Source organism: Lagopus muta, chromosome 3, assembly GCF_023343835.1.
Source record: "Lagopus muta isolate bLagMut1 chromosome 3, bLagMut1 primary, whole genome shotgun sequence".
Taxonomy (NCBI): domain Eukaryota; kingdom Metazoa; phylum Chordata; class Aves; order Galliformes; family Phasianidae; genus Lagopus; species Lagopus muta.
In genome coordinates this window covers 33,978,120-33,990,593 of record NC_064435.1, presented here as the reverse complement: position 1 = coordinate 33,990,593, position 12,474 = coordinate 33,978,120, and the positions used below count along the sequence as shown (strand labels likewise).

General features: G+C 38.6%; 1 protein-coding gene across 4 annotated transcripts in view; it reads left to right on the top strand.

Annotated features, from left to right (window-relative positions):
• Nucleotides 1-12,474, top strand: part of SGK3 (serum/glucocorticoid regulated kinase family member 3) — a 55,631-nt gene that overhangs the window by 34,995 nt on the left and 8,162 nt on the right. For all 4 annotated transcript variants that reach the window (XM_048939210.1, XM_048939212.1, XM_048939209.1 and 1 more), the window contains 6 exons: nt 2,480-2,555; nt 7,808-7,895; nt 9,829-9,878; nt 11,099-11,156; nt 11,743-11,826; nt 11,916-12,047. In XM_048939210.1, coding sequence (XP_048795167.1) covers nt 2,480-2,555; nt 7,808-7,895; nt 9,829-9,878; nt 11,099-11,156; nt 11,743-11,826; nt 11,916-12,047 — 488 coding nt within the window. The remainder of the gene's footprint in view (nt 1-2,479; nt 2,556-7,807; nt 7,896-9,828; nt 9,879-11,098; nt 11,157-11,742; nt 11,827-11,915; nt 12,048-12,474) is intronic.

The window sequence follows — 12,474 nt, the reverse complement described above, 5'->3', positions numbered from 1 at the left end:
TTGTGATTTTGAACAAACTGTTGCTTACTGGCATGATACCTCTTTTGTACTGAGTGCTACAGTTCTTCCCAGCCAGGTCATATTCAGGATTGTGAGAGATTCTAACTGTCAGACATAAAATCCAAATTACAGGCTCTTCTAAACATATGCCTATTGAACTTTATATTTGCTTTGTGTGACTTTTCTTCCTGCTAAAAATTTAAGTAACGAAGGAATTTATCCTTGAAGGCTTCTGAACTTCATATCTAAATGTGTTTTCTTGCACAGTTTAGATGAAAACGGAATTCTTCCTGTTGTTGTTACATTTCTGGAAGCCTGTGTGATAAGATCACTGTGTGATCCAATTAGGACGGATTAATCTCAATAAAGCTCACCCTGCCCACATCAGAATATTAATGGAAAATCACTTTTAAAAGTGCAGTGAATCAATGGAAGCAGCACCATGGGTGAATAAATACAAAGGCAAATGGGCAGGCTAGGCCTCTGCTCTCTGTTCCTGATGGTCATTGAGAACCACCTCCTACTGCCTTGTTGATTTGATCTGTCTAAGTTTGTAGTGTTACCTCCTCCTGTACCTGTCTAAAGGTTTAATATTCTTCTTTGCTGAATTACCAGTGGAACCAGATAGGCTGACCTTCTTGGCATGTGTTTGGTTGAAGAGTTGTTTCAAGCATCTTCATTTTTAGCAGTTACTGTCATCTAAACCTTGACGTGAAGCTTCCTTCTCTTTTTTTTTTTTTTTTTTTTTTTTTTTTTTTGTTAATTAAAATAATCCCATAGAGTTACCCAGGTTTGCTTTCCTCTTAGGTTGGCTTCTTCTGAAGAAGACCTCTTGTTTTATATTGTCTTCTTTCATTTTCTCCTACCTTGGGGCTTCAGAGCTGGCTGAAGACCTAGTAATATCATGCTTTCTGGTCTTCTGTGCAGCCATATGCGCTATTGGATTTCTTGGATTCAGATTTAGGAAACTGGATTTAAAATGGGGGGTGGAGGGAAGACTAAAACTTCATTGAAATTATGTATGTAAAACACAATCCTCAGACTTACTTTAAATTTTCATTGAGTGTTCTGTAATCCTGGAAACATGAGAAAACAGTTCTGAAGATTTTTCTTGCTTCAGGGCAGGGTGATGCTCATTTAAATAATTCTTGATCTTAACGCTAATTTACTAAAACTTTGATGCAGTGTTTCTGCTTTCTTCTGAAATAAGGTGTATTCTACAGCTTTGGAAAGGTATTTTAATTTTGTCTGTCTGTCCTTGCATGTGCAATGTGGGCATTCAGCATTGCACTGGTGCATTGTAGTCATAAGCACAGTAGAGTGAAGCTGAAAAATGCTTTTCCCAAGGTCTGCTAAAAATACCATCATCACATACGCTATCATCTAAAGCCTCATTTCTTATTATCATTTAAGTTATTTTAAAATTAATCCAATTGTAACTTTAAAAACAGAGTAAAGGGAAATAATAGAAACCAGTCAGAATACAGAACAAAAAAATGATGGTGTGTATTTGAGTAGATTTGCTGCAGATATTTTTTCTTCAGCAGTGTGGATAGGTTTCCAGCCTTAGAGTGGCTGACTGCATTCAGCATCAGAAGTAGCTGATGCTGGTGACTCACATAAGATCTTTATGCACATTCATGCTCCTGTTTTGGGGGATTGTTTAACATCCTAATTCAGATTTAGGTGTTATGTTGCTGAAACAACGTATTGTTCTTAATAACTAAAATTCTCAAGTTTTTTTTGCAAATATTTTAAGTAACCTGCTCATGGCAAAAAATGTCATTAGAATATTAGAATACCTTAGAAGTGTGTACAGGTTGATTTTTAGAAGAAAGAGGCTTTTTGTGATTGATACAAGTGATGAAACACAAGGTTCTTCTGTTCTGTGCTTTTGTTTTCCTATTTCAAATCCCTCGCGTATCTTTCCATACTGCTTAAAAAAATCATCAAGATTCTCAGGATTTGTTTATTTAACATTAGGGATTATGTCCAGGGTGGAAAGAAAAGTATTTTACCTGATTATTTTTAGTGGTTACATCTGAGCGCTTGCTAGATGGTTGTGCAACTTTCCCATTTTCATTTGTTATGGAAATATGCTGTTTGGTGAGACTGTTCATGTAAAAACACCATTTGTGTGATAGTTTTGCCTGTGGCTTTTTTCCAAGAGAAATCTGGGCCTGGGGGGCTCACCCATGCAAAGAAGGCTGCAGGAGGTTAGCACACTGCGGTTGCACATTGCTCTTGAAGTGCTTCAAAATCCACCTGTCCTGTCACACTTCACAGTAGCATTACAGAGGAACTGAAATGTGTTCTCTCGCCTCACCTGACTGTTCTTGTGATTTTCATGTGTTGAACGAATCCTGTTCTCACTTTGCTCTTTTTAACCGTTGTGCATCAAAATCTTCAAATATCTTCAACTTAAAAATAAGTTTCTTTTGTTAGCTGACTGATCGTTCCTAATGTTTTTTTTTTCCAGATTTTATTAAACAGAGAAGAGCAGGACTGAATGAATTCATTCAAAACTTAGTTAGACAGCCAGAGCTATGCAACCAGTAAGTAGTTTCATTTCTGTTTTATAAGGGCTGTGGCTATATTAAAAGTTGTGAGGTGTCAAATATAAAATTGTGAATTAAGTACTTTTGACTAGAAAATTTATTTTACCTGTCAGAACTTCTAAATGTAATAAATTATCTTTAATATGGTTGTTCCTTAAAGAAAATACAGAGGCTGAAGAGCAGTATAAAATGTTTTTATTTTCTCGGAACTGATTTACAAATAGTCTTGCAATTAACTGAAATTAATTTAAGGGGTGCAGGTTAATTTAAGGGTTGCAGTTTACACACTCTCTTCCTCTAGGGCAGGTGTTTGTTCTATTGATAGCTTTACTGTTTGAGAACTCTGTCACTTGCTACTTGTTGTCCTTGTAGGAGTGGTTCCCTGCATCTTTTCTGGTCTTGTTTAACATCTGCAGTGGTGACCTGGATGAAGGGATAGAGTTCATCCTCAGCAAGTTTGCTGATGATACACAACTGGGAAGAGTGGCTGAAACACCACAGGGCTGTGGGGCCATCCAAGGACATCTAGAGAGTTGGGCAAGAGGGAACCTGACAGTGTTCAACAAGGGCAAGTTAGGGGCTGACCTTCTGGATAGGAGCTCTGTGGGGAAGGACTTGGGTGTCCTGGTGGACAGCAGGTTGGCCATGAGGCAGAACTGTGCCCTGGTGGTGGCCAAGAAGGCCAGTGGCATTCTGGGGTGTGTTAAAAAGAGTGTGGTGAGCAGGTCTAGGGAGGTGATCCTCCTTCTCCACTCTGCTCTGGTAAGGCCTCACCTGGAGTGCTGTGTCCAGTTCTGTGCTCCCCAATTCAAAAAAGACTGGGAACTTCCAGAGAGAGTCCAGTGAAAGGCCACAAAGACAATGAAGGGCCTGGAGCATCTCCTGTATGAGGAAAGGCTAAGAGAGCTGGGACTGTTGAGCTGGAGAAGAGGAGGCTGAGGGGGAGTTGATCAATGCTTATAAATATCTAAAGGGTGGGAGTCAAGTGGATGGGACCAGGCTTTTTTCAGTGGTGTGCGTTGACAGGACAAGGGGCAATGGTGCAAACTGGTTCATGAGGTTCCATGCAAGCATGAGGAAATAACTTTATAGTAAGGATGACAGAGCACTGAAACAGGCTGCTCACAGGGATTGTGCAGTATCCTCTGGAGATACTCATAACACATCTGGATGTGTTCCTGTGCAACCTATTCTACAGAACCTACTTTTAGCAGGGGGATTGGAGTAGATGATCCTCAGAGCTCCCTTCCAACCCCCATGATCCTGCAGTTTTTCTTAGAGCCATTCATGTGTGTACTCCAGAACTTGTTTTAAGCATCTTAACCAAGTAGCTTGGTCACCTTCTTTTGGTGGCTTGGAACTTGCCTGAAACACATGAATAAGATTCCATGCTAAATCTTCTGTCAGAAGACCTGTATGTGTGATGACCTCCATCGGTGGGATGGTGATGAAGTGGTGATAAATTACAAACAGTTTCTGCATTACAGATTTGGAGGAGGACACTTGTGTGAACTGATTTTGAGGGTAAACCTCAGTTTTCTTTCAGTTTCAACCTAGACCTCATCAATTTAAGATAAAGCCATGGAGCTTTCTACGTTGCTTGAATTAGTAAATCAGTAACATTCTATTTCTGGCTTTAGCTCTGCGTTTCTTTACTACATGTGCTTTGTTTAATTATCCTATCAGTACAACCCATGCAACTGTCCATTTCCCACAGGAAATAAATACCAGAGCATATTGCTGCAGTTTGAAGTCTGCCGTCAGATTTTATTTTCCAACAAGCAAATTATGTAATGTTGATTAAGTTGAACTATGTACTTCCTTTCTTCTTTGGAAGAAAAAGAATGGCATATATACGTTCATTGTGATAAGTGGAAAAAACTTTGAAACAAAGGCTTTATGGCAAAACAGTTTTCCACTGAAGGAAGTGCTGTGAGTTGTGCAGTCATAGCATTGATGTTCTTTGGGAAAGAATAGAAAACACTGCAGAATAACTAAGTGTTAAAAACGAATCTGTTTTGTTAAATTATTGAAAAGATTCAGATCTTCTTTTTTTTTTTTCTTTTTAATTAATTTAGCATAACTCTCTTGCCAGTATGTCCAAATACCAAATATTGTCTCTAAACATTTCATATTAGTTCTCCAGAAACAAAGCCGTGCTTCTGTATGCATCACAGATTACAGCAAATCATGTTAGTAATTACATAATCTGTTGCCTTTTCTATGTGCCGATGAACATGAGCAGGCAAGAAATACCAAAGGTTGATGATCTCGAGTGTCTTGGCACAACCTGCTAGAAACTAAAGGAGTATACAGTGCCTGAGTCTTTACAGGTAGCCCGTATACACATTTGAACTGTTTTGCTTTAATAATAAATTTGATGTTAGGTAAAATAACTCTCAGAAACTTAGTAACATACAAGGAAGTGTTAGGGGGCTGCATGTTCTCAGAGTAATGTAAAGAAGCTCATCTTCCACTAAATCTTTAAGCATTAAAACACATATTGAGATTTTATGCTTTTTAAGTCCTGCTTGGGAAAATGATTTCGGTAAAAGCTGAAGAGTGGTTCATGGTGGCTTCCCACTTCTGGAATTGGTCTGAATTGAAAAACACAGATGTTAGATTCAGTGTGTCCGTGATGGTGATCTCTACATTATTCTCTGAAACACGTAACTCTGTGCTGTGTTTTGTTTTTCTTTCAGTGGACTTTGTTCTTGGGTCTTGTTTGTTAGATAGTGTATCAGAATCAAACCTTTCTGCTCAGTAGTAAACCTGACAAAACCTACAGTCTGCTAGAGTGAATAGAGAGACCCTGTAGTGGGTGGTGAAGGGTTTTCCTGCAGTCCCTGTCATGTGGGATACTGGACTGGGTGAATCTTGTCTTAGACTGAATTGGGAGTTACATGGGCCAGCTTTGAGCTGCGTTTGCTCAGCTAACCATATTTGTTGGAGAACTTGCACTCGTGGGTAGAATGCAGAGCATACAAAACAAACCAAATCTCAAGGGGGTGGAGATCTGCTAATGCTTCTCCTTTGATGACTGCTGTCCTGGATAGGAGCTGGTAATTTGTTAGTTGTGAGCACTATTTTGTGTAAGAAAGATAGCAGCATTTCACATTTTTTGAAAAGGGTCTTTACAGTTGAAGATATAAAGCACACACCAAGGAGTATACTTTAGACATTTAGGTTCTGTCAATGCCAATTAATTGTACCATTGTGTTTCAAAGTTTGCAACTTCTTGAGCTTTATGTTTCTCCTCGCTTTTTGTATGGCCTGCATGTGTTAGCCTTCCCACATGAACACAGAAGTACTGCCACTGAGGGAACTATATTTAGGGGGAGTTTGGGGCCTCTTTGTGGATTTCAGAGATAATGCATAAACAGAATGTATCCGGTCCATCATAAAAGTCCAGGGAAAAACAGCTTACTGGTAAAAAAAAAAAATAGACAGTGTGCATTGAACATTCCACCTATGCTTTTTTTTAATCCATTCAATTTGATATGTGAGGTTATTTTAGAAACAGTTTCAGTGTATTTTGAAATCCTTTGAATTAATGCAGCACCTGAGCTAATGGTCACACTGCAACCTTGGTGAAGAAGTGGGTCCATTAAACTTTACTCTAATCACTACTTCTGCAGTCTTTCACAGCTTCTGAAATTAGATGTGAACAATGTAACATTCATCAGTTGTGCCTCTGGCTGCTCCATATTGCAGAAATTGCTGAATACCCAAAACTGGTCAGCAGCCTTTCCCCACAAAGTGATTTTTTTTTTCTGCTCTGAACTCAGTAATGGACAAAGTTACTACAGTAACTATTTGAGATGTATTGCAACATGCCCTGCTTAATCAGCCAGTTGCCCAAAATAATGAATGTGGGAAGGTAATTAGGGCAGATTTTGGAATTCCATGTCTAGTGAAAAATGTTAACCATAACTTTGTTTTCTTCATTTTATGATAACCAGAGGTTCTGAAACTTTTAATTGTTGTCAGTTGTAGGTCAATATTACTGTAAATTTCCAACCAGTTATTTTACTCTTCCTGGGGCCAAGGATACCAAACCTACCCTGAAACAGATCAGAATTTGGAGTTTATGTAAGATTGGGAAAAGTAAGCTGAAATGGTTGTGAAATTGCATTCCATCCATACAGAGTTTAGGAATACAGAACATAAGCAATGGAGACTGTGAGTGTTAAGTAGAGTGTGACCTGAGTTAGGTTCCGTAACACTGATGTGAAATACATTATCTGGAGAAGTGTCAAAACTAATTAATCTCTCACTTCTGATCCTTGCTTTACAGACGTGCAGAGGGTAAAATAGACTGAAAATAGCAAAATAAGGGTATCTGCTTCTAATATCAAAACTACCCTATGTTGTTGCTCTAAAAGAGCAACTTGATGGTGCAGGGTGTGGGCTGGTTGTTGTTTTGAGGGCTTTATTTTTTTTTTCTTGCACTGAACACCTCATGCAGAGGTTCCTAACTGCAGCTGCCCTGAGAACTTTTGAAAAAACTCTGAGATCTAAGTGAAATTTCTTCCTGCATAAACCATCTGCCTTTTAGTGAACTTGAAAGGCTCGAGTCATCTCTTCAAGTGGTGTATAGCTGTAAATGAGACCCATTCAGGAATTAATTTTGCCTCACTTGCATGTCCCTGTGTACAATGGGAATCTTACAGTCTCTCTTACCAGTTTCTGAAGGGTGGCAGTTTGTCTTGAGGTGGAAAGATTTCTTGTGTTGTCTTGTTATGCCCAGCTAGAGTGCACTGAAATTTCAAAACCGTGATGCTTCACTTAAAAGCGGATGGGGACAGGAACATTATTACCACGTACCTCTTGGGGCATGCATTTCTTGATCTTTTGATGTGTTTTACTTTTGTTTTGGTGGTGTTGAAAGCAAACAGATTTACTTACGGTTGCTGGCCAGTTGAAACTTATGCTTTGGATGGGGCCTTTTCTTCAAATGATTACTTTAATGCAGTCCTACTGACCATTCCCTCATGAAGTCTTCACATATGTATACTGCAACATTTCATGTTTTTGCAAGTTGAAAAAATCTTATATATTGTATGCAGCATACTCAGCAACTACATTTCTGTAAAAGCATTTCTTGCATACAGTCCTTAATTACTGTAAGAGTAAAACATTGTGATTAGTGACTGTGATGTGTCAAAGCCATTACTCTTTCTGTGATTCTGGCTGAAAATCATGCAAGTTATTGGTTTCCTAATGTATTGAACTGTGCTTCTTTCTAGCCCAGATGTCAGAGCATTTCTTCAGATGGATAACCCAAAACACCAGTCAGATCCATCTGAAGATGAAGATGAAAGGAGTAATCAGAAGGTAATAAAGCATAGATATAGATCAGTCTCCTAAATTTTAACTATTTGACAGCAATCTTAAATATATTACTTACAGAAGATTACCAGTTGGTTTTGCAATAAATCTTTCCCATGATCTTTTAAACAGAACTGTTCTGCTGCAGGCTGTAAGATGTTTTCCTGTCTAGTATAAACTGCAGAGAGAAGTAATCCTGATCATGAGCTTTGCTTCTTTCCCCACTTGCTGTGAGTAGAAGAGGCACAGATTGAGTTATAGTTTAGCTGTCAGTTTTTTCAGTCTCCTCGAGCACTCTTGCTAATGATGACTGGCAAGGAGCAGAGGCAATTGAATGATTTTTTCTTTGTCTTTAAAAGAAAGAGAGATGCCATTAAGTGTTGGAACGAGATGAGCTTTAAGGTCCCTTCCAACACAAGCCATTCTGTGAAGTATAATTCTCATGAAGGGAAAAAAAAAAGTTGCAATCTTTCTTTAAGTTGCTGAATTTAACTTTAGCTCACATTTAACACTACCAAGCCTCTTCTGTCAGAAAAGCCCCTAAAGAAGTGCAGTTTAGATGGGTTGTCTGAAAGTTAATTTACAGTCTTCAGAAACAGTGCTGATTGAAGAGAGTCTTTCTAGGAAGGCAGAAGTGCCATAATTAAGTTTATTTTCTCTGGTTTACTTCATGGCCTTAGCACTTCTCTTTTTATTCAGTCCTCTTACAGAATATACGAATAGGCTATTTGAATCAGCTGTGGATCACACACAATGCACCATGTTTTCTCAGTCTCACTTCCAAAGAATGCCAGTCTTTTGCTTTTTTTTTTTTCTGAGTACTTGACAGCATGGTGAGCATACAGCAGAATTTAATTTAGATGACAGATTTCCTCCTCTTCGTTTGAAAATACTTGAAATAACATGAAAAGCTTCCATAGAAAATTAACAGTGTATTACATCATAACAAATTTCAAGCTAAATGGGGCACTCGTGCTTAGTGGCTGAACCGATGAGCTGCAATAGGAAATGGGTGCTGTCATAGTCACTGTAAGCGATGAAGATGTGTGACCAGGAATAAGAACGGTCCCCTTCCCAATCCCTGCAGTACTGAAACTTGCACGCTGACTTTTCTGAAACTGCTGAGTACTGTTGTGTGATTGGTTACTATTGGTGCAGCTGTCACACCTGGTGTTGATGTCGGGGCGTGCTCTGTTTCTGTGGGTGTGCTCATTTTGTGATGCCTGCTGGCCCGTCTCCGGATAAATTGTTCTTCAAGTTTATTTTCTCTGATAAAATCCAAAAGCACAGTGAGAGTACTAGAACTGCTTTTTTATTTGAAAACAAATTGGAGAAAGTTGCTTAGATGACGGTGATTTCCTCCTGTCCACATAATTTAGAGATTCCATCATCAGTGTGTACTGGTGAGATTCGTGCCTTTCATGGAATTGAGTTATCCATTATTGTCAGGGTAGGAAAGATTCCTAGTGGCTTTTCTTGGTAGAGGAAACTGTTTTTGTTTCTTAAAGCACCATATCCTTAATTAATTAGACTCTTGCATAAACAGTGGAGTTCTACAGTAATTTTATTGGAATAAAAGGTAAAAAGCAGTTGCAGAAGGGTCTGAGTTCTCCATGGGGAACATTGTTTGTTGACACAGTCTGAAATTTTTGTTCCTAATCTTGTCCTCTCTGTTTGGACGTAATTATTTTATTGCCTTTTTTCTTCCATATGGTGTATATAGAAATGTTTTGTGAGAAGGTGTTGGTGGGCAGATACTTGAAACTTATGAAGTTCACAATCCTAGATATCTTTAAAGAGATATCAGAATATTTGATATCTTCAAAACCTATCAACAGATGTAAAGATATAGTTTGAAGAAATTAGTATTTTGAAATTACTACTGGTTGAAGCATAAGAAAGGTTTATTTTATTGTATTCTATTTGTTTCTTCCAACAGTTAAATTCTACCTCACCGAATATCAACTTGGGACCATCTGGAAATCCTCAGTAAGTTTTTCAATTAACTGTATACTGAAAAATTGGACTGAATATAATTGCTAGTAGTATGAAGAGTGGTTTGAATATGTGGCTTTATCTTTTCTCTGCCCAGAAGGAAGCAAGGCATTTAATCCTGTGTTCAGTAAATGAACTCTGTTAAGACATTTCCCTTTTCATCTTGAGGTTTTGTTAGTCTGCTGTCCTTTCACATGAGGATTCTGTGGCGAAAAATAAACAAAAAACAAAACCCTCTCTCTTTCTGGAACGGTCCCACAGCAGTTAGGAATGTGAAACATTCTGAAAACACATTTGTTTTAATGCATGGCAAAGGAGCAGCTTAACTTGTTGGTATTACAAACTTTATCACTGCAGTTACAACTTGCTTCTCTGGTGTTTACTTCTGTAAACTACTTTCTCAGTTCCCTGTGCTTTCTTCATCTGAGAGATGACACCTATTTTGATTTATCTTTCCTCTCAGATTTTTTTTTTCTGGGCTAACAGGAAGAAGTGCTTAACAGATTGCAGTGAGAAATGAAATTGTAAGAGTGCTTCCTTTGAGGGGCAATAAACGAAGAGTGTGTCGTAACTGTTGTTTCAGAGGTGGAAAACGTAATTGTTTTGCTGACAACAATACCTCTAAATTGTACTTAGGAAAAAGTGAGGTAATTAGTGGAAATTGCTGGAAGTAGTAGTGACTTGGCAAATGGAAAAACAGTGAGTTCATACAAATAACACATAGAAGAGGAAGGTGTTGGGGCCTCCCTCCTGTCACTTTAAACTGGGGAAGCAATGGATGGTAGGAAGGATGGGATGAGGAAAGAGGATGAATGATAAACTTCCTCCTTCTGTCATGTAAGCTTCAGAATCCGATTGGATGTCTGGAAATGGGAGGTAAGCTTTGGGAAGAGTCATGGGGAAAAGAAGACTTGAAAATTAGAATCTTGAGTCTCTGGGGGGGGAAGAATAGTCTTGTTCATCCTCTGCACTTACACTTAAAATGAAAAAAATGAAATAAATTCAAATGCTTTAGCTCTGTCACTTTTTCTGGAGGAAAATGGAATTCCAGGATGAAGGGCAGCTTTGCAGAAGTCCAGTTGTTGATTAGCACGAAGAATTAAGAAAGGTGCTGACTTCACATTACGGTTGAAGGGCTACACTAGACTTCTGTACAGCTATGAAGCTTGTAATTTGTACCCAAATGACCTGTCTCCTTCCTAAATATCTTTCAGCGCTAAGCCAACGGACTTTGATTTCCTGAAAGTTATTGGGAAAGGCAGCTTTGGCAAGGTGAGCTGTCTGATTGCTGTGACTTGCTGTGGTGCAGGGGTGCCAGCTGGTGTCTCACGCATGGCACGTAAACTCCCATGTTGGATTCCTGTTGCTACTTGTCCATAGCCCTGCCATTGTTATTTTCTCATGGTACTTGTTGCCTGCCTTGGTTGCTTGTTGGGATTAAAAAAAAATCAGCGTTTCCCTTTCTTGCTAAGAGCAGTAGGGATCCCCTCTTGCCCCAAGGGAGGAAGGGAGGTACCCCTGTGCTTATGCAGCTGGAGTACAAACCCTGTGTTTTCCTTTGTTCTGCTTTCTCAAGCGCCTGGTGCTATGGAGCAGTGCAAACAACTCTGAGCAGTGCTGAAAAATGACTAATATTGATACTTTCCAAAGAGATGCATTTAGCTTTTCGTTATATCAATGTATAGAGAGACTGTACTGAACTGTAAGATCACACTATTAGTGATTGACTGTATTAAAAACAAAGAGACTATTGTGGACACATAGCATTAATGCTTTTCAGTTATGCTGAAATTAGCAAGTCATCAGTGGAATGTGAACTGCAGCCATAACATTTCTTCATTTGTTTTGAATTTCGCAGGTTCTTCTTGCAAAAAGAAAACTGGATGGGAAATATTATGCTGTCAAAGTGCTGCAGAAAAAAATTGTTCTTAACAGGAAAGAGGTATAAAGAAATGCACTTTCTCCACACGCTTTTTTCCCTTCATTACAAAATTGTGTCTGTTCACTTACTGATCCTTTACTTCCTTACAGCAAAAACATATCATGGCTGAACGTAATGTGCTTCTGAAAAATGTGAAACATCCATTTCTAGTTGGATTACATTACTCATTCCAAACAACAGAAAAGCTTTACTTTGTCCTGGATTTTGTTAACGGAGGAGAGGTATGTGGGGATTCTACTTGGATTTGTGTCTGTTTATTCTGCAGTTCTGTTATTCTGTGGGAGTAACAAAATGATCCTTTGCAATGGGCTGTGATCAGTATTCTCCCAAGTTTTGGAAATCCCGTTACTTAATCTCCAGTGATGCTATTCCTGCAGACTTCCATAGCTAGACAGACCCTGTTCCTCTTCTTATCAGCAGCGTTAATACAGAATTAATTTATGATTGTCAGATATAAATACTGTCTCTTTGACAGTTACCTAAATTTATCTGTTATTAATTAATCATGTATTGACATTTTTCAGCATGTAAAATTCTTTTCCTTTTTCATCTGCATTATCTGAGGTGTTTGTATTTCAAAAGTGTGAGGAAGGCAACAAGCAAACAGACAACTGATTTTATTGCTATGATTTCTCTTGAAATCCTGGG